The sequence below is a fragment of the Lotus japonicus genome, chromosome 5, assembly GCF_012489685.1.
Source record: "Lotus japonicus ecotype B-129 chromosome 5, LjGifu_v1.2".
In the NCBI taxonomy this organism is placed as follows: Eukaryota; Viridiplantae; Streptophyta; class Magnoliopsida; order Fabales; family Fabaceae; genus Lotus; species Lotus japonicus.
The window spans coordinates 3,691,356-3,715,125 of record NC_080045.1 but is presented as its reverse complement, the minus strand read 5'-3'; the positions used below and the strand labels follow the sequence as shown (position 1 = coordinate 3,715,125).

The 23,770-nt window shown below is 40.6% G+C and overlaps 2 protein-coding genes and 1 long non-coding RNA gene across 4 annotated transcripts; 1 reads left to right on the top strand and 2 right to left on the bottom strand.

Annotated features, from left to right (window-relative positions):
* Positions 1-7,122: 7,122 nt before the first annotated feature.
* LOC130717479 (protein MAINTENANCE OF MERISTEMS-like) lies at positions 7,123-8,948 on the bottom strand. The gene is made up of 4 exons (XM_057567713.1): positions 8,852-8,948; positions 8,210-8,791; positions 7,365-8,125; positions 7,123-7,272 (listed from the first exon to the last, which is right to left on the bottom strand). Exons 1-4 carry the CDS (start codon positions 8,946-8,948, stop codon positions 7,123-7,125), a joined length of 1,590 nt encoding a protein of 529 aa, XP_057423696.1.
* A 5,362-nt stretch (positions 8,949-14,310) lies between these two features.
* Positions 14,311-16,157, bottom strand: LOC130718303 (uncharacterized). 2 transcript variants are annotated; one of them, XM_057568860.1, is made up of 2 exons: positions 15,998-16,157; positions 14,311-15,275 (listed from the first exon to the last, which is right to left on the bottom strand). In XM_057568860.1, the coding sequence occupies exon 2, from the start codon at positions 15,273-15,275 to the stop codon at positions 14,589-14,591; it is 687 nt and encodes a 228-aa protein (XP_057424843.1). In that variant the 5' UTR covers positions 15,998-16,157; the 3' UTR covers positions 14,311-14,588. The 2 variants fall into 2 exon arrangements, with proteins under 2 accessions (XP_057424843.1, XP_057424842.1); XM_057568859.1 differs by having other exon boundaries at positions 15,876-16,004.
* Positions 16,158-19,035: 2,878 nt separating this feature from the next.
* LOC130718619 (uncharacterized) lies at positions 19,036-21,099 on the top strand. Its single transcript, XR_009012731.1, has 2 exons — positions 19,036-19,311; positions 20,802-21,099. It is a non-coding gene; the product is annotated as an uncharacterized LOC130718619 (long non-coding RNA).
* Positions 21,100-23,770: the final 2,671 nt, after the last annotated feature.

Genomic DNA, 23,770 nt, shown 5'->3' with positions numbered 1-23,770 from the left:
AAACACATACGAAGTCGACTGCTTATAACCTCACCGCAAAAATGATGTATGAGATTATGTTTGAAACAACTTTTATTTCAAAACCTAGAAGCTACTCAAGTGAGCTTCTTGCTAGAATTGATTACACCTTCATATTAATTGTCCAGTTTTTTTGCAATCATGCATTTAGTGTTTGCTATTTCTTACTATGAATTGTTGCGTAAGAAACCTTACTCATAAAAATTGCAAGAGCATATTCTACTTTGAGAAAAACAAAGTAGCAAACAAGTAGCAATATGACAGAGGAATTAGCCCTGAGTTTCTTGATTGAAGTAGATTACAGGTTAGGAGTGTCCTTCTAAATTAAGAGAGCACTTTTCCTTCCTACTTGGATTACAAATTTAGAATGGTGGACACTACTTTATGCTAAAGTAACAGTGACACTAGACTGGTAAAGAGCATTCATGAAGGTAAACCTGAAACATATATATTTGCAGTTTATCTTGCACTTCTTCTAGCGTTGTTCCTACGGCTTGCTTCGTGTTCATTTAAGGCGCATTCAATGTTGTTCATGGTTCATGGTCATGGCCATTTAACTTTTCCTTTTAACTCGTCCGAAAACAATGTCCCAGCAACCGAATCTTATATTGAAGGGCTTTTTGTTTTTGTTTGAGACAAGTATCCTTCACACTAGTCAATTTCGTTCAAGTCGGAAACTTTCACAATTTAATAAAACTAGCTCTTGAATTTTTACCATACACAATACTCAAACTTATATACCACGGGATTGATCACTCATTTATCATTAGGAGCAATTCACCAAAGTCTTATAAATTCACCATGGAAGTTTTTATGCATTTTCTATTGGAGGATATGAAAGAATGTAATTACTGCGTTCTACCAAGACTCAGTACAATATAAAAATGTTATATCTTTTTATAAATCCCCCTCTAGTACTATTTTTTTTTTATGTTTTGAAAAATTACAATAAAGGACGATAGAGAGTCTTTCAAAAGCAGAGTCTCTTGATCAAGTTAAGGAACATCAATTAAACGAGTACCAGAGTATGCGTACGACCTCCAATCTAGCTACGATGTATGCATGAGCATTACAATCACAACATACCAACTTGAAAGAAATCTTCCAACTCCTCTTTATCATCAAGATGATATCCTTAAGAAGAGCCAGAAATCTCATGTTCTTCAAATCATCAAGAGAAGAAATGAGCTCCGCACAATCCACCTCACAAACAATAAACTTACACCTATGGTTCCAAGCAAAGGAAATGCTTTCACGCAACGCATGAGCCTCCGAGAAAAACGCATTACCGTCAGGCCCATATGATGCAAAGCCACTCATCCACACACCGTGCTAGTCACAAATCAGGACACCCCAACCCATGCACCAATCCAGCTCTCGATAACTCTAATCAGTGTTAAGCTTCACGGCTCCAGGAAGAGGAGAAGTTCACTTGTTGCTCGTATAAATATCGTAGTTTTGCAATGTTGGAAGAGACAAGAAGTGCACAAAGTCATCATGCTCATGACAAATTAATGCCAATTGGTGCATATATTCTTTAATCTTTGGAGCATTCTTGAATTGTTGTGCTTTTTTTTACATCAGAAATATAAATTACGCCCTTAAGAGATTGATCTCTGAACATTCCCCTCCCCAACCCATATGTCCCGCAGTTATTATCACTTGAGCTATCATTCATGTACAATTGTTGTGCTTTATTAACACGGTTTTCATTTATCGGCTTTAATTTCAATAAAAATTAACTAGACCTACCTATTAAGTAGTATTTCCAAATTTCTTGATGCCCCTATATAATAATTAAATTTTATCTTAGACACTATATTTAAAATTTAATGTCATTAGATAATCTACATAGGTTTCCAAATACCGATGGAAGGCAAATTTCAATGGTTCTCCAACTTGCTGATCTATATAATTCAGCGGAATCATTATAGAAAAATGACCACATTGATTATAAGCTCTATATTTTAATTGTAGTCAATCAACCTCAACTAGTATGCTTACCTCTTTTGCAACCAATGTCAAAGAGTGACGTCTTTTGCTTGTAGATTCAAACTCTTGCCATAGACCAATATTAGAATATGGACCTGAGATCTTGAATGATTATTGCTATTGTTATTGGAATGGGAAACCATTAATACTACATTCAATTGAAGTCTTCTAGCCCTGAAGTTATCCCCCACTAAACCATCCCAAGACTCCATTAACTTATAAAAATATGAGACATGAGACCTATAAACTAGTATTACTACAATTATAGCCCCATTATTGCAGTACTGGATTTAATTACTCTTTCTTAGACTCCTTAAAAGTGTATGTTTAGTAAAATCAAGTAAAAGAATAACTTTCAAAGGCAACACGTTGTTTGCAAGCAATTTGACGTTTTAGCTTTGGGGAAAAAGAAAGCATCTAAACAACCTTTTAATCACGTTTGACACATTGCAGCTTCTTTTGTTACTACTTACTTGTTTAACCTGAATAACATATCATAACCATCCTTCATTCCTATGCCAAATCAAGATGACACGAAGCTTCCTGCGCACACCAACCACCTTCTCCACATAGCGAACCTAGGATACCAAGCTAATTCTCTTCTTATATGATATTAATTACGCCATTAAATTAATACCAAATCATTCTGTTTCAGTGGGTCCAAATGACCATTCTGCCCACTAATCCTTCGATCGGCCCAAATGACTACACGATCAGTGACCGTTAAGTCAGTTGGTCAGGACAATCAAGTATAGAACTTCCACTTTTCTAACCAATGAGCTCAATATAAAGCTAAGTTCTTATATGAAAAGCACAAATATATGCTCGTTCACAAAAGGATAACAAGTTTCCTGTTTCGTTCCCCTGCACTGGAATTGGTTTTTTCCATGAATGTTTTGTTTGTTTCTCAAAAGAAAATGGTAAGAAGTTCTCTTCAAAGATTAAAATATGTATAGAAGATCACCGGCATTTGGGTCATAACCCAAAAGTCTAAAAACGCGGTTGACCTCACAAGGGTCTCAAAAGTCAGCTTGTTCACATGATGTGGCTGATCACATTGTAGCTTGTAGGAGTTTATCTGCATATATATAACATATTACAAGTATAATGCACTTGTTTTGAAGTTTAGACATTTGACACTTAACACAGTTAAAGGTTGTTAGCGATAACCATTACTACAGGTAGGGGTGAACATGGGCCGGGTAGATCCAATGAACCCGTCCAACCCAATCCGATCCAATAGAAAAAATGCGGGTTGGATCGGGCAATCGGGTTAATCGGATGAATTTTACTACAACCCAACCAAGTTCGGATCGGATTTCGGATTCAGTTCAAATCCATCCAACCCAACCCAAAATCCATACATGTAATAATAATTTTTTTATAATTTTACTCATACTTGGAGTGCTAGTGTCGGAGTGATGACTTTTGAAACTTTGAGACTTAAGTATTTGTAGTTATTTGTCATATTTGAACTTAGAGTATTTGTTCGTAGTTATTTGTTACATGTTTATATATAGTTATTTGGCATGTTGGAGACATCTAAGTTCTAAGTGTCATGCCATGCCATTTAGTGTTGTTTTTCACTTTTTAGGTACTATTTATGTTAGATTGTTTCATGTCATTTGGTAATGAAGTTTTATGTTTTCATGATATTTGGCTATATGTCATTTATGTTGTATTATTTCATGCTATTTGATATGACTTTTTGTGTCTTTTTCATGCTATTTAGTATTATAACATATTTAGTATTTTTTATAACTTTTTCTGAATTTATAATAATTTTTGCAAGATTTTTTAATATTTCAGATATATTATTATTTTAATATAACGACCCAATCAATCCATCCAACCCAATCTGAACTTCGTCGGGTTGGTTCGGATCGGGTTCAAAGAAGAAATTCGTGAAATCCAACCCAACTCAACCTAGACAATTTTGATCGGTTCGGATTTTATTTTGACCAAAATCCATCCAACCCAACCCATGTGCACCCCTAACTACAGGGATTTGGGTTTGGCACCCCACCCTTTAGGCTACGCGCCCCAGCATTTTTTTTTATTCCAAAACTACCCATCGGTAAATGATTTGCCGATGTCAAAATACCAATCGGTAAATCATTTACCGTTATTGTTCCTCAGTATGAACACCTTCATCCCATTACCCAGAACACGAAGAACAATATCGGTTAATAATTAACCGATTATAATATTGTATCGGTATATCATTTACCGATTTGTAATCTGGAAGTTTGATCACCTTTTCACCATTACTCCTCCCTCCACCAACCCCTCCACCATTACTCCTCCCTCCAACAACCCCCCACCAGCCCCCCATAACTCGCCCAAACTACCTTATTCTCCATTACTCCACTCCTCCCTCACATTTCACCTTCCCACCACCACCACCATCTCCACATTTCCACCACCACCACCACCAACACCACCACCACCAAGGGAAAGCTTTTAACTTCTGGTAAGTGTTGTTAGCTTTGGTACTTTATTTATAGTTAGTTTAAGTAGTTAGTTGTTAGTTTAAGTAGTTAGTTTAGTTAGTTAAGTTGGTAATTTAGGCTGCTGAATCGTGAACTGAATCGGTAAATGATTTACCGTTATAGTACCGGAATTTGATTTACAGTTATAGGGTCGGAATTTGATTTACCGTTATATGGTCGGTTATTGATTTACCGTTTTTGTTCCAGGGATGACAGAGTCATTTTTCTTTGGTGAATCACAATTGATACATGCTGCTGGATTGGAAAATGATAATCCAGAGGAGCAACCATCACTAGCTGAACCTCCGATTATATCTATAGATGTCTCTCATTTGTATCATACTGATCAGGTACTCATTGCACAAATTTTTGCATGCTTTGTTTGCTTTGTTTATGCCTTGTTTTATGCCTTATGCCTTGTTTATCCTGAAACAGCGTTTCCCTTTGAAAGATGATCTTATGAAATGGGTTCGCGACATTTCTATGGCAAATAATTTTGTTTTGGTGACAACAAAGTCTGATAGTGGTGCGAAGGGAAGAAAAGAATATGTCATTCTGGGGTGTGAGAAGCATGGTGCGTATATTCCCTACAGAGAACCGGATCTTGTTGAAGGAACGTCAACACAAAAGACAGGTTGTCCTTTTAGGCTAAAAGGACGACGTACGAAAGATGATAAAGGTTGGTGGTTGAAGGTGATGGACGGTAGACACATCCATCTCGCAGCTGAGTCACTAGTTGGCCACAATTACGCTGGTAGACTGAATAGTGAGGCGAAGGAGGACGTGATAAATCAGGCTAAGACTTGGGTTCCACCTAGAAAGATGTTGGCGTCCTTGAAGGAAAAAGATCCTTCAAACTTGACTACCATCCAACAAATTTATGGTGTTTGCAAGCGGTTCAGACAATCCGTTCGTGGGTCACTGACAGAGATACAATACTTGCTGAAGAAGTTGGACGGTGAGAAGTATGTTCACTTCGAACGAAATGAATCCGGATCGGAAGTGATTAGAGATATATTTTGGGCTCATCCGAATGCCGTCAAACTTTTCAACACATTCCCATATGTAGTGATCATGGATTGCACATACAAGACCAGCAAATACAAACTACCCTTGCTCGAGATTGTTGGCCTGACCTCCACGGATAAAACATACTCAATAGCATTCTGTTACATTGGCAGTGAGACCACAGAGGACTACATTTGGGCATTGGAGTGTATGAAGTCTCTGATTTCCGACCAATCCAGGTTGCCTAGAGTGATTGTGACGGACAGAGATCTTGCTTTATTGAGTGCTGCTTCACAAAGCCTTCCCACCACCACCCATTTACTATGCTTGTGGCACATCAACAAGTGTGTTTTGGCAAAGTGCAAAGAGTATGTTGGCACGGATGATTTTGCTCAAGAGGTTATGGACAAGTGGGCCGAATTGGTAGATGCTCCAACAGTTCCAGAATTTGAAGCTCATTGGATTGAATTGTTTAACATGTGCAAGCATAAACACAAGTTGAAATTTGCCACTTATTGTTCTACTACATGGTTGGTCCACAAGCAGAAATTTGCCAAGGCATGGACAAATCATGTGATGCATTTTGGAACAACAACAAGTAACAGGTACAAAAATTATGTTATGACTTGTTATATGTATTTCATTTCATAGATTATTACAGTATTAATTCTTACATGTGCGTTGTTGGTTTGCAGGGCTGAAGGTGCACATGCCAGCTTGAAGTTGATGTTGCGGAACAGTAAGGGTGACCTGGCCACATCATGGGATGCGTCGCATAGTTTGACCACCAATCGCCACACTGAGATAGTAGCATCGTTTGAGCGCAGTATGAATAAAATTGATCACCTTTTCAAGACCCCTTTCTACACAAATATTAGGGGATTTGTGTCAATCAAATGCCTGAAACTCATTGATGCTGAACTGACAAGAATGCGAGCCTCCGGCGGCAGATGCGATTGCTTATTGAGAGAGACTCATGGACTACCTTGCGGTTGTCAACTTGCAGGTTACCGGTCAACCACTCTCCTCTCAACTACTTCCAATTATTTATATTTGTGATTCAATGTAACATGTCTGTGAACTTGCAGATTATGAGAGGATTCCGTACGAGGCCATTCATCCATTCTGGAAGAGCCTAAGTTGGGAGCATGTACCTGTTGCAGATACTGGCAGCTCAGATATTTGCGGACTAAACCATGGAGAGATGCACCCAGAAGTTGAGGCACTGACACGTTATTTCCATTCTTTGGATACTGGAGGGCAGAGTATGGTAAGGAGGAAGCTTCAAGCGATTTATTGTCCTGAAAGGAGTACACTATGTACTCCTGAGCTTCGGATAAAGTCCAACCGCACTCCTAAGTTGAAGGAGAGCAAACAACCCAAGGGTCGAGCAATAGGATCCTTGACTCGTGATCCTTCAGCGTTTGAACTTACTGACAAGAAGATTAAAGAGGAAAAGAAGTCTTCACAACCAGCAAAGAGGAAGAAGCGTGTGAAGAAGTCTGATACAAGCCATTTCATGTGTAACTTTCCAGCCTTTCTCCATCCATATATTGGCACAATTACAGATGTTGAGGATGATGGTAACTGTGGCTATAGATCCATTGCTGCATTAATGGGGCATTCCGCCGGTCAGGACGGTTGGCCTTGGGTTAGGATCCGGGGCTGTGTCCCTGGAGCATAAGCACCTGGCACCTGGAGCATAAGCACCTGGCACCTCCAGGGACTGCTCCAACAACTCCACACCCCTACGTATGGCAGACTGCATAAAAATAATATACAAAAATAATTTCATTAACAAAAATCACAATTGAATGAATAAAAATAATATACAAGTTTAGAATCCAAACTTACCACGGCACTAAGCTCCTCCCTCCTATCCTCAGGGATGATGAACACATGTGACACTCTGCTATACCACCTCATGTAACCCTCCACCGCCTCTCCCGGATATGTAGCAGGTATCCCCTGAGGGCGGAGGTGCGGCTCAAACTCAGCATAGGCAGCATCTGCGGTCTCAGCAAGGGACCCCGTCGTCTGGATCTCAGAGGGGTGTCGAGGGATGTCCTGTATGAAGCCAAACTGGCGCATAACCCGCTCTGGTAGATGTAGGCTCACAGACCGGCCGTAAGGTGTCCGGATGTAGCCGGAATAGAGGGCCCTGGGATCCCGCGGTCGAACATCTCGATGGTCCTCAAAAGGGGTCCATGTGATATCATCCACTGTAAGCTCATCGAGCATGACCCGTCTCTCATCGAGTCCGGAATGCGCGATCCGAGACGTGGACCACCGCTGCGCCCTAGGCTGGTCCTGTGTGTAGCCGGGGACCTCCGTCCTGATAATGACGCTGCTGGATATGTACTCATACGCCCATGACAGCACGAGGGAGGTGAACCCACCGATCTGCGCTGTCTTCCTGCGGGAAGCACGACTCAGCTGTTCGTACAACGAAGCCAGCGCAATCGCACCCCACGCGTACTCCGACACGCGACCGAGGTCCTCAAGCATCCCGATCCAGTAGACAGTAGTGTGGTAACCACCACTCTTGCTGGCAAAGAGGGTGGCACCAAGCTGGTTCACCAGCCAGATCCTAGCAGCATCCTCATAGCGTCCCCCTACAATGAAATGAATTAAGTTAACAGTTATTAATAATACTCTAAAAATAAATACAACTTAATAAAGTAATTATTAAGACATACCATCCATAGCAGACGTGTACATGGTCTTCAAAGTAATGAACCGAATGTTCTGGCCACCCGCCGCCTCAAACTCAGCCAGATAAGCAGCAACAGATCCTCCCAGGAGCTGGGCGCAGAGCGCTGCAACCTCGTCTCGCTCCCCTCTGCCCGGAGTGTAGAACCTCGACCCTGTGGGAAGATGGAGAATAGCCGACACATCGTCCAGGGTGATAGTCATCTCCCCGAACGGCATGTGGAAGCTACTCGTCTCCTCATGCCATCTCTCAACAAGGGCCAGTACGACAGCTGGGTCTGTCTCCGGTAACCCGCACCAAGGCAGGTGATACAAACCCGTCTGCTGCAGCAGCTGTCGCACAGCTGTGTGGGCCTCTGAATCGCCATCACAGGGGAGGTTCCATACCTTCCCCCCAACAGTGGCCACCCTCAATGTCCGACGGTCCACGTACCGCGGGTCTGTGCGAAGAAGTGCCTGCCACGTCCAAGGAGCCTTGTGGTCAGGATAATGCGCAAGAAGCGACAGATCCTCAGGCCCCCCGGGAAACGGTGCCACCCTCTGGATGAGGTCGTCATCCGCACCGCCCTCTGGCACAACATCAGCAGCATCAATCTCCTCCTGGAGAATAAGAGGCTCCTCCTCCTCACCACTGGCCTCAGAAGCAGTCTCAGAAGCAGACTCCTCGCCACTGGGCTCCGAAGAAGACTGCTCGCCAGATGTCTCCTCAAGAGGTAACTCAACCATCGGAGAGACCGGAGTAGGATGAGGCTGAGGCTCAGCCGGAGTACCTGACGGAGCTGTAGTAGATGGACCACCTGACGGAGCTGTAGCAGACGGACACGGAGACGGAGCCCCGGCCGGAGTAGCAGACGGAGACGGAGACGGGGCCGAATCCTCAACCGCCTGACTGGGTGCTCGATGGTCGCCGCGCCTCGTAGAAGCATGCAAGCGCTCGTGGCGATCCTCTGCATCATCGACTGTAGAAGATCGAGACCTCTTCCTCCCGCCCTTCATTCTCCTATGAAAAGCAAACAAATTTAACATCAAATTACAACTTGAACAACTTTAACAGTTACAACTTGTACAAACATCTCTCATATAGCAACAAACATCTCTCATATAGAAACAAACATCTCTCATATAGCATCAACACCCTTTCTAATTTGTCAATCTAGATAACTAAAATGCAACATTAAGGAAGTTCCCTAGTTCTAATAAGCCGATACCATCAACACCCTTTTCCAGTGTCATGACACTAAAATATTTGAAAATTTGTACAAAATATTCAGCCCAATAGATGGAGGAAAACTAAAAAAAACTGGCTTAAAAAAACTGCTTTAAACTGCCTTAAACTGGTTTAGAATCGGGAAATGTTTTCCCATTACAGGATCGGAAAAACATTTTCCATTACAGAATCGGAAAATGTTTTTCCGATTTTACAGTAACCCAGAAACCAGAACTGGAAACGACCCACTCGTGCCCATGACCGTTTCATGCCATTTCAGTCAATAAAACCTACCTCTAATCAATAATCAACTACCCTAGTGTTCAACATTCACCTAATAATCCATCAACTACCTCTAATCATCAATCAATGTGAGAGAATCAATAAAAATCAAACTTACCTTTTGAATGTAATGGAATGGGAGTTCCGGTGCTTTGAGGAAGCTTTGATGATGATGGGACCGAAGCTTGGAGTGGTGGAACGCAAGTTTGGGAGAGATTTGAAGAGGGAGTGATTTGGGGAGGGAAATGGGTTTTGAAAATTATGTTTCAAAACCTATCTGATGTTGTTATATCAATACGAATCGGTAAATGATAAACCGATACGTATCGGAAAATCATTTACCGATATTAATCCTGAGGGTTTCCGGTAATTTCCCCACTTTAAGTGGGGCGGGAAGCCTAAGGGCTGGGGTGTTAAACCCAATTCCCCTAACTACAGGTCTACAGCTAAGGCAGTTCACTCAAGTAAATTAGAAGATGGGTCCACCCCATAACAATTGTGTGTGACACCAGTATTTTTTTGGTAATTTCTTGCCTCCACATAATAGAATTAAGGTTTTTTTTTAGCTGTCGACTTAGTGTTAAATTATCATAAAAATGAGTGTTACTTGGTGTCTTGCACTATTGTGTGTGACACCTATTGACACTATTTTTGTGGTAATTTCTTGCCTCCACAATAGAATTAAGGTTTTTTTTTAAACTGTCCACTTAGTGTTAAATTGTCATAAAAATGAGTGTTACTTGGTGTCTTGCACTATTGAGCGGCTCAGCTATGGTCGATGTTAACAATTATATCTATTGTAGTTACTTATATCAGAATATTTAGAAGTAAAATGATTGATGAACATCTCTTTCGGCGAACAATTAACAATATTTGTAATTTATGGTGATTTTTAAATATAATTCTAACCGTTTGAAATGACCACAAACTGCGCGTCTAAAACATTTATGTGTAGTTTGTGGCGGTTGAAACAATCACAATAGATTTAATATTCTTTTCAATATTGCAATTTGTGATGGTTAGAAACTTCTACAAATAAAGGTGTTGTTGAGTGTCCGTAAAAAAGAGTGTCTGCTAATCACCGCCCTAATTCCTAATTAGAATTAAACACTTTTCTCTTCCCTTATTTGTCTCGAGAAAAGAGTCAATACCAGTAATGTATACAGTGTGCCACAGCTCCACTACTTACTATGTCTTACAATGATCCCATACTCACAAAATTTCCAATCAGCTTAGTTCAAAGCACGCACGCAATTGTCGGTGCTCTGCTCAGAGCAATTGAATCATTAGTTATGGCCCTGCTTGCTCAAGGTCAGGGCATATCACAGAGCTCTCATTTCCTTTTCAAATTAATTAGAAAGAAACACAAACTTAAATGATCTTATTAATGCTACTCTACCATGTGGAGAATGTACAAGATCCACCATTCCGAGTACGAGTAGGGGTTGGTGATGGGTCACATTCACATTAGCCATAGAGGTTATGGGCAAGTTTTGTTGTTAACTTGCTTTTGCATATATTCTGTAGATTTTTATCATGCATGTTTAAGACAGTGATAGTGCATTTATGATCACACTTTCTATGAAAAATAAATAAACAAGAGCTAGACAAATTACTCCACAACATTAGACTCTAGATTTTTTCAATCAATGTTGAGATCTTTGAACCGACCCTAGCTCTTCGACTGTATTAGGCTGTTAGTTAAAATGCAAGCAAAGCAGAGAGAAGGGGGAAGAAAGCATATTCATAATTAATTACAGATCAGCCTCCTGATCCACTTTTGCTACCACCTCTAGGCTGAAAGTTGCATTATCATCCTTTGTTTTTGTCAAAATATAAATAGCATTGTTTTTGGGTCTCCTATCTTTCTTGTTTTGATCCAGGGTCGGCTGTCAAATAGTAATCACTACTAGAATTTGAAGGATTAGCAGGGTTAAATAACTCAATTAGTTGGGGTTCGAACCAAATGAACTTGCAGCGGTTCAACAACTAACGGCAGATTTGGCGTCACAAATCATACTACCCATAATTTTTAGCAACTACCAGAACAACCGCCACCATATGCATGCAAACACTAGTGGCGGGTTAAACTACCACTAAACCAGCTTTTTAGAATGATCATAGAAGATGTTGGATGACTAAAGCGATTTTAACGGCCGCTAGCCTACTCTCATTTTTTTTGTTGGGTGATTAAAAGTTGTCTTAGTGTCGCTTGTCTACTCCTTTATTTTTTACATTCCAATTTTTGGTTCACAAATTCTCATTGCTAAACTAATTTTTTGGTCAAGAAGATCGGCAACAGAGGGTGATCTTCTTCCAAATGGTGTTTTCAAGCTGAGGGAAAGGGTTAGCGATGAGAATCTCTAACGTTGATGTCTACCCAACTTTACGGAGGAGGAAGAAAAAAAGAGAAAGCTTTTGCAAGTTGAGCACCGAGCGAAGGATTGAAAATGAAAAAAAAACCTTGTAATTGAAAATAAGGGAAGCTCTCACTTGCGTGAACACAAACTAATATGGTCCCTAACGTCTCTTCAAAACCTCTGCAATAATTCTTTTTAAGAAAAAGAAATAAACTCAACGGGTTTTAACTTCCCCTAGTCATCGTATTAAAATTAATTACAATCTCATACCCATCGGTTAAAACCATAAGAAAAACCCGCCACAAAATACTTTCTCCTTATAGTATAGCCACTCAAATCAACACTATCCTCTTCTCTAAGGGCGGTTAATTTTAACCGCGGCTAGTCCACCGCTTTTTTGTAGTTAATATCATAGTTACATTTGCATATTATGTAGTGTAACATACATGGGTCAAGAAAAATGTAAATTACAAATTAAAATAACATTCTTACAAATTAGTTTTGACTCATAAAAAAATACTGTAAATTACACATACTAAATATTATATTTATATTTATATTTTATAATAAGTAGTGAATTGGATAATATCCCGGCAACATATAGTGTTGTTCAATACTCACATTTTATTAGGCCCACGAACAAAGGTTGTGCATTCTTGAGTATGAGCATGATAAACCAATTCCAAAACACAACAAGCCATGTGAGAAAAACCTAAATTTACATGTAAAAGGCCCACATTAGTGGATCAGAGGCTGTCTCCGACACAAGTTTGAATTTCTCGACCAAGATAAGAAACAGCAACAGTGAACTATCTTCAAAGTGGTGAATGATTTTACAAGTATAATAATTTCAAGGATTAGAAGCTGTTGCAGCCTACAAAGGAACATGTATAACTGATCATTGTAATGTTGTTTCATTTAATTCTGATACTGTTGATGTGATAGCAAATTTGCATCTTTTGCTTCACTAGCAAAATCACAAATGTATAAATATTTTGACTAATTTATCTTTTTATAAATCAATCTGAATGATTTAATATCAAAATTAAGAATTTGAGGCTATAGCTAGCATATTGTTGCTCTATCATAAAAAACAGGAATAAGTGTATAAGATCACATTAAAATTTCGTTTTTTAACAATACCTTTCATTTTAATCATTCTAAATTAGTCTCTACAACTTCTGGATTAATTATTATATATTTATTTAAATTTAAAATAAATTCACCATAAATGTTATTTTTTTATCCTTTCCTAATATAAAATGATGGTACCAATTTTTTTATTTTAAAATAAAAAAAATACAAATTTGAACACCATCTCAAGTTTTTTTATTTGAAGAATTTCAAAATAAGTAGTCAAGTACACAACAAAAGAAGCACTTTAATAATAACAATTAAATTAGTATTCAAATTCTATAGCTGCTGCTCGCCTAACTACCTCATAAAACGACATTAACTTTACTATGAATGACTAACACCAATACACAACTCATTGCATCATCAAGCTCTCATCTCGTCTCAGAACAACCAAACTGCATGAAAGGAGAATAAGTTGATAACTCAAGTCCCCAGCTGGTAAGCTCCAAAATGTCACTAGCACCACGCATATATTTCATGCATAGGTTTCATCCATTACAATCGATCAAAGTAAAGAACCAAAACTCACCAAGGAATTTGAATGCCACAAAAACAAGAATTGAAAGTCAATCACAGTTGGGAGATTGGTTCTATTGAAGAGGGATCAGGATCCTCTCATGTTAAAACTCTCTATTGTTCCCTCATGTTGAAGTTTTGTGTCTATCTCTCTCGATATTACAATGACCCGTTCAGAGACAAAGACATCCAAAATTCAGCTTAAGGAAGCAATCACAAATTTTTTACCAGATTGCAGACTAACTTCTGTATCCACACCCTTATAAACAAATAAAAGAATTCCAAAATACAGCAGAGCACAAGAACCATATTTGTTATATATAGGCATGATTCTTGCACATGAATCCTGTACACAAACTTTTCAGGGGATATAAAGAGTTCATGACCACTGTATTGAAAAAAAGAAGTAATAGAGAGATAAATAGGGGGTATGGAAATGGGGTTGTGATATTATGTGTTACTTTAGTTATGTAAAACAGTATAAACACATCTCAATAAGCAATATGTTTTATCAATGCATACAAAATCCACATCTAAAACAGAAAATGAACTAACAAGCATAACCCTGATGATATACAGAAGGCCATTTGGTACAGAAGGTCAATAACTACCTCATAGGTATATAAAATGACCATCAAACTAACATCTATATCTGTATGTACTTTCATGGTCTCCAAATGAAATTTAGCACATGGATGCAAATCAAGATCCACAAACTAACTGCAGACAACAGAACTACTAGAGTAATAAGAGAGTATGATATGAACAACTTCCATAGTTACAAAAAATAGAAATTAAAAAGCACACATGAAGGTTGATAAGAGCTCAAGTTTGATTCACTTAGCAGTCTCAACTCTATTCAAACTATTGCCAAATAAAAGCAAGGACCACACAGAAAATAACAAAGAACAGCAGCCTCTTGAGATAATAATCTTGTTGCCCTTGACCTGTGTGCAAAGGATATCTATGAACATGGCCACCATGAAATGAATTAGAAAACCCATATGGGAAACCAGGCGCTCCACCATACATGGTCGCACCATGAAACCCATGCAATTGAAAGTTAAACAAGGATGGTATAAAACCACCAAATGCTGCTGACAGTGTGAAATTCCCAAATCTTGCTGTTGCCGCAGGTGCAAACCCTCCCAAACCACCCGTGAATCCAAACCCATGATGAGCAAAGGGATTCGGTTCAGGCGGAGGAGCAGTCTCAGGTCTCTGACCTGCAGGACGGTGCGGGATATTAACACCGGGAATAGATCTTGATCTCGGGTCAGATGATGTCTTTCCTCTCCCATACAAGGGAACCAACTTCTCCTCTTCAACCAGTGCCTTGCACACCGGGCATTCTCGTGACTGTGAGTGAAAATGAAGCCACTTGTAAAGGCAAGGCCAGCAGAAAAGATGACCGCATAAGGTAATAATAGGGTCTTGGGCTAAGTCAAAGCAAATGTTGCATTCAAAATTGCCAGCATCACTATTATTGTTGCCGGCGTAGGAAGGGCTTGGGGGTGACCTGCTTGTTGATTCCCCAAACCCGCTCGCCATCTGTATAAAACCCAATCTTCAAATTGTATAAGACATGCCCTTGTACACAAAAACTCAAAAATATGTATTTCGGTACAAAAACATTTTATCATGCCATACAATGATTCAAACACATACATATATATACATATACATGTGATATAGCTGAATCAAAATTCTTCTATTGTTTCAAAGCAAGCAAAACCCTTATCAAATAAAGCTAAGTAACCTGTGCAGACAATCAAACACTTCTACCATACCTCCCTAGTGGGATTAAAGGATATTGTTAATCACACATAACCAAATCCATACAGCTATATGTTTGTTTGTTTCTCCTTTGCACCTTCACAGATCCCAACACACAAATGGCGAAATAAGATTTTGTAGCGTCGAGTTCAACAGAAATTCAAACACACATATTTTAGGCACAGGGCACAGAACATGAAGCTACATATGCTTGTAAAGGATATAAAAATCTTAGGATCAAAATAGTAAAATCCCAATTCCATGAGAATCTAACAAAATCAACAAGGAACAAAACCCCCCAGAAAAACAGAAAAAACCAAAACCCTAAATCAAATTTCATTGCTTGATCGAATTACACAAATTGCAACTTTGTACCTGGATCGAATCAGGGTTTATAGACTCAGATGATTCAGCATCAAATAACGATTGAGCAAACCAAACACGCATAGAAGAGATCAACAGATTGAGAAAAAAGGGGAAAGGAAGAAATGACGAACCTGCAGGAACAAACGCTGAGGAACCCGATAGATCCTCCTAGTCAACACGTCGAAGGAGAAAGGGTAAGGTAGTTTGTTTTATTTGTTTTCTTGTTTTACATGAAATGAAATTTAAATGGAATGCAAATTGCAATGACTGTGCTTTACTATGTTTAGTCCCTAATTCTAATTCTCATCCTTTATAAAATGATAGTACATAGGATTTTCCGATTTTCCCATGTATAAAAAAAATAAAATGATACATAGGAAAACAAACAAACCAACAACAAACTAAAGGTAGTTGATATTAACACCATTCTCATCTAATTCAACCTCCTCACCCTTAAGTGGTGTTCACGCACTTTCAAATGCGTGTATAAAAGTGGACTGGGCGGGACATAAAGAAGATTATGTCCCGCCTAAAATAAACAATGAACCATTGAAGATAGCCATGGCGGGAAGTGCGACACAACGAAGCTTCATTGCCCTCCCTTAGATGATGGACCCACAAGCCAGCTGGAAGATTCCTTTGGATTTGTCTTATATGTACAGGGATTTGGGCCCTGATTGTCAGGCCCAAATATAGTAAAGGTCCATGTCATGACCACCCCCTCTATAAAAGGGGAGGTCATCCACTTGTACGAAACCAACTTTTTCAGCATTAATGAGAATATTCCTTTTATGGTAGTTTTGCTATTTTAGTGCTCTGCTAGGGTTTACTTTTTGTCTTTCTCTTACGTAAGCTTGCCCTAGTACAGAACATTGGCGCCGTCTGTGGCTCTGACTTAGCTCTTCCGGTGACAGAAGGAGGAATTGCGAGCCATGGAGACTCGTTCATGCGGCGTGGGTCGACGCGATCATCGCCAGCGCGGTGGTGGTCGACACGGCGGTCGCGGCGGCGGACGAAACAACAACCGTCCCGTACTGGACGAGCAAGAGCAGGAAGCTTCCTCGGAGGGGGTCCACTCAGTGGCGCCGTCGCCAGCGTCATTGGTGAATGCAGCTCCGGGAAGACCTTCAGATCTGATCGCTAAATCAGATCCAGGTGTTCGGCGGCGTTCAACGCCGCCTGAATATGTAAACTTGGAAGATCTTAAAACCACTGCTCCACGGAGAGCGCAAGAGGCAGTGACAGGTATCACGCCTGCGGCTTTGCAACAAATGTTAGATACCTTGCAGAAGGTGCAGTCCCAAAACGAGCAGTTGCAAGCCCAAGTTGAGTATCTTACTCAGCGGCAGGATTTTAAGCAAGAACAACGTCTGGAGGCGGAGGATGTAGTTGAATTTCAACCTTTTGTTCCAGCCATAACTAGGGTGGACATTCCAAAGCACCTGCAAACCATGGCATTAGACGCCTTCTCGGGCGAATCTGATCCTTTGGAGCACCTTAGATATTTCAATACCAAAATGGTGATCGGCGGGGCGACGGATGCGGTAAAATGTCGATTATTGCCCTCCACGTTCAAAGGCATGGCGATGCAGTGGTTCATTCGACAACCGCCCTTCTCCATTGATAATTTCACTGATCTGTCCACGAAATTTCTGACTCAATTCTCCGCCAATAAAACCACAAAGGCAACAATGTTTGATCTTATCAGCATACATCAGCAACCAGGTGAGAAATTAAAAACCTACATGGCACGCTTCAGCAAGATGGCGGTGCAGTTGGAGGATGAAAATCCAGATGTCTGTTTGGCATCATTCAAAAATGGCCTTCGGGCGGGAGATTTGAATAGAGACTTAACAAGGCGACCGGCGAAGGATATGATGGATCTTCGCGCTCGTGTTCAAGAGTTCATATTGATCGAGCAAGATGATCAGAAGAAACAAGAAAGAGAGGAAGGACGCAAGCAGTCTCAATCTGGCGGTGTTTCACAGGACAAATCCAAGGCGGGGAAGGAAACCAGGGTAGCGCAAACCCCCCGTGTACCAAGACCGGGACCATACCAAAACTCTAAACCTGGCTTTCAAAATACATGGCACAGAAATTCACAAGGTCCCACTGCTGCCACAGCTGGTCAGCCTGGTGCTTCGCCAACGCCAGTCCCACTTACTAAGTTGAATGCACCCTTAAGTACTATTTTAAGGGCGGTTGGGCAGACTAACGTTGTGCAGTACCCACCACCCCCACGGCGGCCGCCAGCTAACGTGGACACCAATAGGTGGTGCGAGTACCACAAGGCGTTGGGGCATACGACAGATAATTGTTGGAATTTAAGGCGGGAAATTGATCGTTTGATTAAAGCTTGCCACTTGGCAAACTTTGTTAAAGACACAGCAACGCCGGAGGTAGCTAAGATCACTCAGGGGGACAAAGGCAAAGGTAAAGAGATAGTTGAAGAGTTGGGCGATCCTGTTGGGGAATGCTCATCTATTGCAGGAGGATTTGGCGGGGGTGCAATTTCAAATAAGGCTAGAAAACGCTACGTGGCGGCAGTACACTCAGTACAGGAGTCGAACGAAGGCGAGTGTTGGGTGAATCATTCCCCTATTATATTTACCCCTCAGGATTTCGCGCATGTAATTCCTCATGACAACGATCCAATTGTGGTGACAATCAGGGTTAACAATTATGTGACAAAGAAAGTATTCTTAGACCAGGGATCTTCGGCGGATATCATCTATGGAGACGCCTTTGATCGCCTGGGACTAAAGGAATCAGATTTGAAACCATACAAGGGAACTTTGGTGGGATTCACAGGGGACCGTGTCAGTGTGCGGGGATACGTCGAAATTCCGACTGCCTTTGGAGAAGGAGAGTTTGTCAAGAAATTTCAAGTAAAGTACTTAGTATTGGCGTGTAAAGCCAATTACAATGTACTCTTGGGGCGAGACACCCTCAACAAGGTCTGCGCGGTCATCTCAACTGCTCATTTAACTGTTAAATATCCCGCCTGCAACGGGAAGGTCGGGATATTGCGTGTAGACCAGAATGCAGCAAGGGAATGCTATTTGAGAAGTGTAACACCTGTATTCGATTAATTAATAATCGGGTAAATTATAAATTTTAGTCAGGAGAAATTAATATTAGAATAGTATTAATTTAAATAGTATGTAATTAATTAAGAGGGTTTAGTTTTGTGATGGTAATAGTATTAATGGAATTATAATATATTGAAAATAGGGTTAAGGTGGAAAAAGGGTAGGATGGAGATTTAAAAAGGAAAAAAAAAGGGTTTGGGAAAAAAGGAAAGAAAGAAGGCCGTGCGTGTGAGAGGTAGCAGGAGGAGAAGGAGAGAAAGAGTAGTGTGTGCGTGAAACCTCAGAAAGGGAGGGAGAACGGTTCCGTTTCAAAGATTTTGATCAAGGAACTCGGAGCTGCACTCAATCCAAAGGTAAGGGTGGGGTTTTGAGTTTCTAATGGGATTTTGGTGAATGATATGTGGATTTGGGGATGTATAATTGTTGTTGTTAATGATGCTCTGGAAATCTGAAATTGAATCCAATGATTTTGGGGATTCTGGGTGATTGAATGGGGGAGGAAAAATCTGGAATTGGGGTTCACAGATTCTGGATTGAAATCCTGGACTAAATTTCTGGTTTTAATTTCTGGTTTGCCATGGTTTTCTGTTTTGAATTTCTGTTTTGAGTTTCTGTCTTGAATTTACGATTGTTGTACCTGTGGTCTGGTTGATGGGATTCATGATACATGGATTCTGTGATGCTATCAATGTATGCAATGATTCATAGGAAACTTTGCTAAATGGCTAGGTACTATATGATTTATGCACAGATTTGATGATGTTGTGCTGCTGTCCAAAATTTTCTGGGCTGCACAGTACACTTCGAGACCTGTTTTCGCCCAGTTAGAGTGCTCAAATGAAGATGTGATCAACTAAGAAATTGTAGGACTTTAAGTTAGCTTTCTAGGCATATAAAATACATGATTTTTGGTTCAGTAACGAATTCATGAGACCGCTTTTAGTGGCTGGTGTTCCTGCTGTTTTTCCAGATTACGGAAATTCTGATTGTTTTGAGGGCTGGACAGTACACTTCGGTTAGAGTGCTCAAATGAAGATGTGATCAACTAAGAAATTGTAGGACTTTAAGTTAGCTTTCTAGGCATATAAAATACATGATTTTTGGTTCAGTAACGAATTCATGAGACCGCTTTTAGTGGCTGGTGTTCCTGCTGTTTTTCCAGATTACGGAAATTCTGATTGTTTTGAAAATATAATTAGATTTAGCTTACATGTTGTATGAAAGTTAATGTCTTTATGTGCCATGTATTAGCTATGAGGATTATGCATGTGGCTGAACACCTTTAGCATGAAATCCATAATTTATTTACCATATGTGATAGCTTCTTCCATGATTGCATGCTTAAGTGAGTTGTTTCATTGATTTGTTGCCAAAATTGCCTAAGATGTCAGGGTAATTGTATAGTTGATAAAAATGCATGTGTGCTGAATTGTGTTGTTTTAAGCGATGTTAGTGATGTAGTGATATAGGCGCAATGCCTCATGTTGAAGTGATGATTATGAGATGTATACGTCCTTTTGAGTCGCATAGCATCTGCATACTCTGTGATGGCCTGTATTGGCGATTTGTGATGAAGGCTTATGCCTTGTGCCTCCAATAATTGGCAATTAGTGATGAGGGCTGAAGCCCTGTTGGTACCACATACATATGCATAGTCATTGTTGTGTTCGAATTGTATCCGAGTTGATGATGTTATTTGTGACTGTTTTTAGTAACTGAGCTATGTAAATGTAAAAGGAAATGGTGTGGCCTTAATCTAGCATATTAATTTTCATTCTCCTATTTATGTTACTCGATATCTCACCCCTTCTGTTTGAATGTTACCCTTGTCTGTAACGTGCAGGTAACCAGGAGGAGTAGTCTATAGCTTTTAGTTCGAGTTGGAGTCCTTGCTCTGATACGTAGCACTCGGGGGGGGAAATGGACGCTTGTTTTCCTTTCTGTTATAATTTGAATTAAGTTGTTATTTGAGAAGTTGTTTCTGTTTTAAGTTGTGGGCAAGATACTATGTTTTCTTTAAGTTTTAAAGACATTGGATTCGCTGCATAACTATTTGTCAAAGTGAACTAGTTCAATGACTAATTAACTGTCACAAGAGCATTAAAGTTTATTTATGAGTTCATCTCAAAGTTTATGTGCTATGTATCTGTTACAGGAGCATTATGATAATGTTTTAAGTGATTATGTAATGCCTCATGAGTGTTAAACTTTTTATCACTCTGATATTTGCAATACATATACTGTTTAGAATTGGGGTGTTACAAGAAGCGTGGCGCTCTATGGGCGAAAGGCCGCCAAGGAGAGCCATCGAATTACAGAAATCTTCCCACAAGAAGGATTTAGCTTGGACCCAAGAGATGATGCTAATGATTTTCGCCCACAACCTCTGGAAGAAACCAAGCAGGTGCAAGTCAAGGACAAGTTTCTAAAGATTGGCAGTGGTTTGACAACAGAACAAGAGGACAGACTAATCACCCTTCTGGGTGATAATCTAGATCTCTTCGCATGGACCATCAATGATGTACCAGGGATTGATCCCAAGGTGATCACTCACAAACTAGCCATACGACCAGGGGCGACCCCAGTCATCCAACCAAGGCGAAGAATGAGTGAAGAAAAGAACAAGGCTGTACAATTAGAGACTGAAAAGTTAATCAAGGCTCGCTTCATCCGTGAGGTACAGTACCCAACGTGGCTCGCCAATGTTGTGATGGTCAAGAAGGCCAATGGGAAATGGCGAATGTGTACGGACTACACAAGCTTGAACAAAGTGTGTCCCAAAGATTCGTACCCACTTCCCAATGTTGATAAGCTTGTGGATGGAGCTTCAGGGAATGAACTTTTAAGTCTCATTGACGCTTATTCGGGCTATAATCAGATTATGATGCATCCCTCGGATGAGGAAAGTACAGCATTTATGACCAATCAGGCGAACTATTGTTACAAGACAATGCCTTTTGGTTTGAAGAATGCAGGAGCTACGTACCAACGGCTCATGGACAAAATTTTTTCGAAACAAGTAGGCAGGAATATGGAGGTGTATGTGGACTACATGATCGTAAAGTCCGCCAGGGCTAGTGATCATGGGGGCGATCTCAAAGAAGCGTTTACTCAGTTAAGAACATATCAAATGAAGTTGAATCCTGAGAAGTGTTCTTTTGGGATCCAGGGAGGAAAGTTCTTGGGATTTATGTTAACATCAAGGGGAATAGAAGTGAACCCTGATAAGGGAAGGGCGATCTTGGAGATGAAAAGCCCAACAAGTGTAAAGGAGGTTCAGCGTTTGACAGGGCGAATGGCCGCCTTGTCACGTTTCTTGCCAATGGCGGGTGACAAAGCGGCCCCGTTCTTCACATGTTTAAAAAAGAATTCAAAGTTTCAGTGGACAGAGGAATGCGAACAAGCTTTTACCAAATTGAAAGAAACATTGGCCACATTACCAGTACTCTCCAAGCCAACACCAGGCGTTCCATTAGTGCTCTATTTAGCGGTTACTGACAAGGCGGTAAGTACGGTGTTGCTCCAGGAAGAAGGAAAAAAGCAGAAAGTTATATATTTCGTGAGCCATACTTTACAGGGGGCAGAATTGCGGTACCAAAAAATTGAAAAGGCGGCTTTGGCGATTCTGAAAACTGCAAGGCGCCTCAGACCTTACTTCCAAAGTTTCCAAGTCAAAGTTAAAACTGATGTTCCCTTAAGGCAAGTACTTCAGAAGCCTGATTTATCAGGGCGATTGGTTAGCTGGTCAGTTGAGCTATCAGAATATGACATACAATATGAGCCAAGGGGCCAAGTCACAGTCCAGAGTTTAATTGACTTCGTGGCGGAATTAACACCCACTGAAGGAGAGAAGACTCAAGGAGAATGGGTCCTGTCTGTGGATGGATCCTCTAATAACACTGGAAGTGGGGCGGGAATAACAATCGAAAGTCCAGATAAAATGATCATTGAACAGTCTCTCAAGTTCGAGTTCAAGGCGAGCAATAATCAATCTGAGTACGAGGCTCTGATTGCCGGCTTAAGGTTGGCCATTGAGTTGGGAGTCCAGAAGTTATTTATCAAAGGAGATTCGCAGTTAGTGGTTAAGCAAGTGAAAGGCGAGTACCAGGTGAAGGATCCTCAACTGTCCAAATACTTGGAAGTGGTGCGCAGATTGATGATGGAGGTCAAAGAAATCAAAATAGAACATGTCCCGAGGGGACAAAATGAGAGGGCTGATGTGTTGGCGAAGTTGGCAAGCACAGGGAGATTGGGCAACTACCAAACAGTCATTCAAGAAACCCTGCCTCGCCCGAGCATTGATTTGGTAGAAATAAAGTTGAAAACTGTAAAGTCAGTCAGTGAGGGCGAGCTACCTTGGATGGAATCGATTAAGACCTTCTTAGAGAATCCACCAAAGGAGGATGATTTGAACACGAGAACAAAACGCAGGGAAGCCAGTTTCTACACACTGGTGGATGGTGAGTTGTATCGGCGGGGAATCATGTCTCCTATGCTCAAATGTGTCGATACCAAGGACGCCCTCGGAATAATGGCGGAAGTCCACGAAGGTGTGTGTTCTAGTCATATCGGCGGGCGATCCTTGGCAATAAAAGTGATAAGAGCAGGATTCTATTGGCCAACCATGAAGAAGGATTGTTTGGAGTATGTGAAGAAATGTGAAAAATGTCAAGTCTTTTCTGATTTGCACAAGGCTCCACCAGAAGAATTAACAACCATGATGGCGCCCTGGCCGTTCGCCATGTGGGGGACTGATATCTTAGGACCATTCCCTGTAGCGAAGGCACAAATGAAGTACATCATCGTGGCGGT

What these genes read in the sequence shown, in the direction of transcription:
- LOC130717479 (XM_057567713.1), bottom strand. Translation starts at nt 8,948, where the DNA reads ATGGTTGAGTTACCTCTTGAGGAGACATCTGGCGAGCAGTCTTCTTCG. An exon ending in GACTGCTTCTGAGGCCAGTG is followed by an intron (nt 8,792 to 8,851) that starts GTGAGGAGGAGG and finishes ATGTTGTGCCAG; the next exon opens with AGGGCGGTGCGGATGACGAC. An exon ending in GTACACGTCTGCTATGGATG is followed by an intron (nt 8,126 to 8,209) that starts GTATGTCTTAAT and finishes ATTTCATTGTAG; the next exon opens with GGGGACGCTATGAGGATGCT.
- LOC130718303 (XM_057568859.1), bottom strand. Translation starts at nt 15,947, where the DNA reads ATGCGTGTTTGGTTTGCTCAATCGTTATTTGATGCTGAATCATCTGAG. An exon ending in TAAACCCTGATTCGATCCAG is followed by an intron (nt 15,276 to 15,875) that starts GTACAAAGTTGC and finishes GGTTTTATACAG; the next exon opens with ATGGCGAGCGGGTTTGGGGA.